Genomic DNA, 4,763 nt, shown 5'->3' on the forward strand with positions numbered 1-4,763 from the left:
TCTGCGCGATACACTGGGCTCCCGGTAGCAACTCATGAAACCATGAAACATTGAAGGAAAAATGAACCGGTCCAAAACGCCTGTCCTATCGTCCTTTTCTTTGCAACCTATCTCGCCTTTAAGCGATTCACTGAACCAACTAGAAACACGCACGTTAAACGGAGTGTAACACACGAATCAGTTTGGCGGTAAAAGCCATGCCTGTGGTCCGTCTCCCCCTGAGATGATAAAAGGCCAGGGTTGAACCAATTGATTAGACCATGGTTTTTTCTAAAGCTGAAGGTTTGAAATTGAAACCGGACACCTCAAGAATGTGTTTATTGAGTCGAGAGAGAGAACCACCGACTGTTTAATATTTTGATAAATCATTTATATTAATTTAACATAATGCTATTTCTTCATGTTTGTCATTAATGAATCATTTTTGTATTAAAGAAGACTGGAGGTTCATTTCATGTCAGTCCATCTGATAGTTGGTGAGTTACAGGAAGCGTCCCAGAAACTATCTGATAAAATAAAAACCCTCCTGTATGTTTCGCAATACATAGTGTGAGGTTGCCATAGTAACGGAGTATAATCTGTAGTCTGACATCAGCTCATCAGTTAGTTTATCCTCAGGCTCTTTCCTGTCACAGAAAAACCTCCCGGCTTCATTTTGTTCACATGAAAACAAACTCAGATGTGTTGAGTTCAGAAGCTTCCTTTAGGTTCTTTCGAGGATGAAAAGTGACGTTTTGATGGCGGTGAGCTGAGGAAGACCATGATGTGCAGCTAAGTTTGATAAACAGTCTGTTGGTCGCGTGATGAATGTGCTCAGAGCGGTTACTGCCTGCAGCTTCCTGTCAGAGAAAACACGCAGCTGTAATCAGATATGAAAATGTTTAAAAAAATCTTCAAATCTGAATTCAGATCAGCAAATGTATTGAGACTTGTAAATATGTGGACAAATCTGTAAATGCAGACATGCAAATTATTGCTGTGAAGTCTCAGTATTTGCTCCAAGAGCTGGAAATACAACAATTTTAACTTATCCTCAGATCTCGCCCAGTTGGAGCTCAGTTGTGGCTGGAAAGTGGTTAAAATATTGCGTATTCTTGCTTGTGCTAGCTGTATTAGCATCCATGTACTCCTCGTCACCTGCATAGGTGTTACCATGCCAATTTTAGATTTGATGACGCATTGTAAATTCTTGTTGTCATGGGGCCACGCTGCGCTAACGTTACTCAAGTCACTCTTGTGGCACTGACCTTTCACCTTTCCTGAGAGTGGAGACGTGGAGACTGTCAACCGGTTCATGGTACATTAGGATCCATCCAAAGTGATTTCTAACGGTAAATCTTTACAACCCTAATTATTAGAACTATTTACTTGAATTATAAAAAGTAAATGTACTCATAATGCTGAAAAATAACCTGTGTTTTACTCCGATCTACTGTATTATTGATGTATTATTAATTATACATTCATGTGTAATTTTGCTGTTGTAGCTTATTTAACATGATGATCATATGTAACATATATTTTGTACATAAAACTTTGGTCTGTAAAGTGGCTAAAGCTGTCTGATAATTGTAGTGGAGTTAAAGTATAAAGTAGCATAAAATGGATGAAAGTACGTTACAGTAAAATGATTAAAAAATACATAGTCCAGAAATTAACTGAGTGTATATTCAGTGATTATTGACATTAACATGGCTATTAATACCAGTACTGATATCTGTAAGAACACAAAGTATTAATATAAATAATAAAATTATTTTTTTAGAAGGTGGAGTTGTAGTTTGTCACTGTGACCACTAGAGGGCAGCGATTCATGATCATTTCAGTTTGTGAAAGAAGAACAGAGAACATCCAGTCAGAAAGACACAGGAGACAAAGTAAAGACATCAGATCACATCAGCTTTCTGCTCAGCTCCTCATTTATCGTCAGCGTCCAGCAGATAATGATTCACATTAGGGTTTAAAACCTTCACCAAACAGTTTGCTTAAACTAGTTTAAAATCTTTTCACAGCTGCTTTGCCTTTCCATATTTTTTCCATCTGAAGGTTGGTGTCAGCTGATGATATTCTGCTGTAGGTTGGTCCTGGAGAACTACTGCACAGGACGGATCTTCATGCTGATGGTCTTCAGGGAGTAGTCATGACCCTTCCAATGTTTCCACTCCACTCCAACAGCAAAGATAGTGCCATCAGCCCCCCAACGATAAACTCCGTTGGGATTTGAACGGTGACAATCATTGTACCAGAATGACCCCAGGAAGATTTTGGCACAGTTCCTGTCTGAGGAGTCCTGGTCTTTGTCGAAGGTGGAGAACTTCTGTCCGTTGTGATAACTCAGTCCGTCTCCTACAGAAACACAGCAAGTGTATAATCAGAACATTATGATAACACATCTAACAGTGGTACATTTTAAACCTGTATTAACATTGTTGCTGTTTGTCAGGAACACTCTGTTCAAACTCACACACACAGCTTCACACCCTCACCCAGTACAACCAGTACAGCTGGTGCCCAGTACAACCACAATCTGCTTGACGAACTGTCAACTGTCCACCTACGTATTACTACTAACACAACTACTGAACTAACCAGACACTCTCACTATTATGACTGAATTAAAACAATATATGCATATGAGTCAGCTTTAACAAGTTAGCAAGTAAGCAGAGAAGTTGGAACAGTTCACTATTAACAGATAAATAAAATGATGTGGAGTTGATGGCGGGTACTAGTACTCATACTCTGTAGACTACTACTTATTATATATATATATATATATATATAAACTTATTTAGAGAAAAATATATAAAACCTTAATGTGATCCATGAAACACCAGCAACCTGCAAGCATATGCACTATGGATGAATGAGTCTCTGTTCAACCAACTAAATTATCTATACCTACTGCCGCACTTGCAGTGGGCAGGGCTTCAAGCAGAAGTGGGTGGGATAAGCGGGAATACCCTCAGATCAATGTTTTATAAAAACACACCTAGTAACTAGCAGTAGCAATGAGGACTTTACTTCATTACGTATTAAGTACAGATATTGACATTTTTTTTTTTTTTTAAATACATTATCTGTAACCTCCTAATAAGCCTAATAAGGACAGCTGAAAAAATCCAATACTATTCTATTTCTTAAGCTAGCTAGAAAATCCTCCCCTGAATATGCTAACACTAACTCACCTGCCCCTCCATCAGTGAATCCAGATACATTCAGTCTGTATCCCTGGGACTCTGGGTCGATGGAGAATGAGGAGTAACGAGCAAATACTTTATTTCCCTCAAAGTCCTCCATGTCGACCAGCAGCTCGTACTTTTTCCTCAGAGTCAGGTGGAAGAGATTCTCAAGACCTGGAAACAAACACACACACACACACAAACACAGAAACATCTAGAAACAGTTTCAGGAAGTCACACGACTGTTAGTTTGGTTCCATTTCTCACCGAGCCAGTACTCTCCAGCAGCGCTACCGAAGCCCGTCTTGTACTGGTCCCAGGGTCTGTAGAAGTTTACCGAGCCATCCATCCTCCTCTGGAACACCTGGAGGGGTGTAAATCATATTTTATTAACATGATTTATTGTGAAGGTCCGACAGGAAGTGTTCACACCAGAAGTCACTTGGTTGTGACTCAATGACACTGACTTCAGTTAAAATACATACCGTCAATTTTAGCCTGCCGTTTAGAAGCTGTCTTACCCTCAGTTGTTTCTGATGACCAAACAGGCTTTCTTAAAAATCTATTTTTTGATATACAACTCCTATCTAATATCCTTTATGATCCCACTCCACACAAGCCTCCAGAAATATAAATATCACTCGATGCCAAGAAGGCATTTGATCAGGTGGGATTATCTTCTTTATACTCTCAAACCATTTGGCTTTGGTTCAAGATTTGTCTCGTGGATAAGGGTGCTCTATTCCTCCCCGTTGGCGGCTGTCCGAACAAACAGCAATCTAGTCTATTTCCCAGTTCGTTACGGCACTTGGCAGGGTTGCTCCTTGTCACCCTTTTATTTGCTATTGCTACCTAACCATTAGCAATCACACAGCATGGTGAAGCCAGCATTAGGTAATACAGAGAAAAGGTATCTCTTTACGTTGATGACATGCTTTTATACTTATCATCAGGATCAAAGGTTCATTTACAAAAAAGTGAGATTATGCCAGTGATTATTGCTGCCACTTTGATTGCATTTTATTAATTCCTTAAATTACGTGCATATTAATTGAAGTACTTAAGAACCTTTGTCACATATGACTTTAAAGACTTTATTTCCCCCCACTACTATTTCACCTGAAAAAAGATTTGTATGTTATTATTACTTTTTTTTTATCACGCTATTACTCACTTATTATTAATTACTATAGCTTTTTATCATTTTATGTACTTTTACACTTTTGCTATTATCATTTTCCTTTCTGTGTCTTATTGACATTTTTTGTTTTATTGACCATATTTATAGATACTTGTAACTCCTTATGCATTAATTATGTTTGATTACTAACGGTACAGTAATACTTTAACAAGGATGGGGCTCTCTTGGAGCAGGAAGATGGGGTGTAGCTCATCTAACTGCTTACCAGTCAAAAGTCAATACTCACCGTCCACCGTCCTCCTTCTGAGTCCATGTCACAGAACACCTACACACAGATATACTCATTAGTAAATGTGATACTTGGCTAAAACTACATCTTATGTACTACAACCAGTATTAGTACTACTACACCGCATGCCCAACTGCAAGCAAGAGCTTTA

The 4,763-nt window shown here is 38.7% G+C and overlaps 1 protein-coding gene across 1 annotated transcript in view; it reads right to left on the minus strand.

Moving 5' to 3' along the window:
* Positions 1–1,908: 1,908 nt before the first annotated feature.
* Positions 1,909–4,763, minus strand: part of LOC118331602 (microfibril-associated glycoprotein 4-like) — a gene marked incomplete in the record, with an annotated part of 3,566 nt that continues 711 nt past the window's right edge. Inside the window, 3 exon segments of the mRNA XM_035666647.1 lie at positions 1,909–2,346; positions 3,189–3,356; positions 3,450–3,546. Coding sequence (XP_035522540.1) covers positions 2,093–2,346; positions 3,189–3,356; positions 3,450–3,546 — 519 coding nt within the window.

The sequence above is a fragment of the Morone saxatilis genome, unplaced genomic scaffold (assembly GCF_004916995.1).
Source record: "Morone saxatilis isolate NCDOM2014 unplaced genomic scaffold, NCSU_SB_2.0 Contig1, whole genome shotgun sequence".
NCBI lineage: Eukaryota > Metazoa > Chordata > Actinopteri > Moronidae > Morone > Morone saxatilis.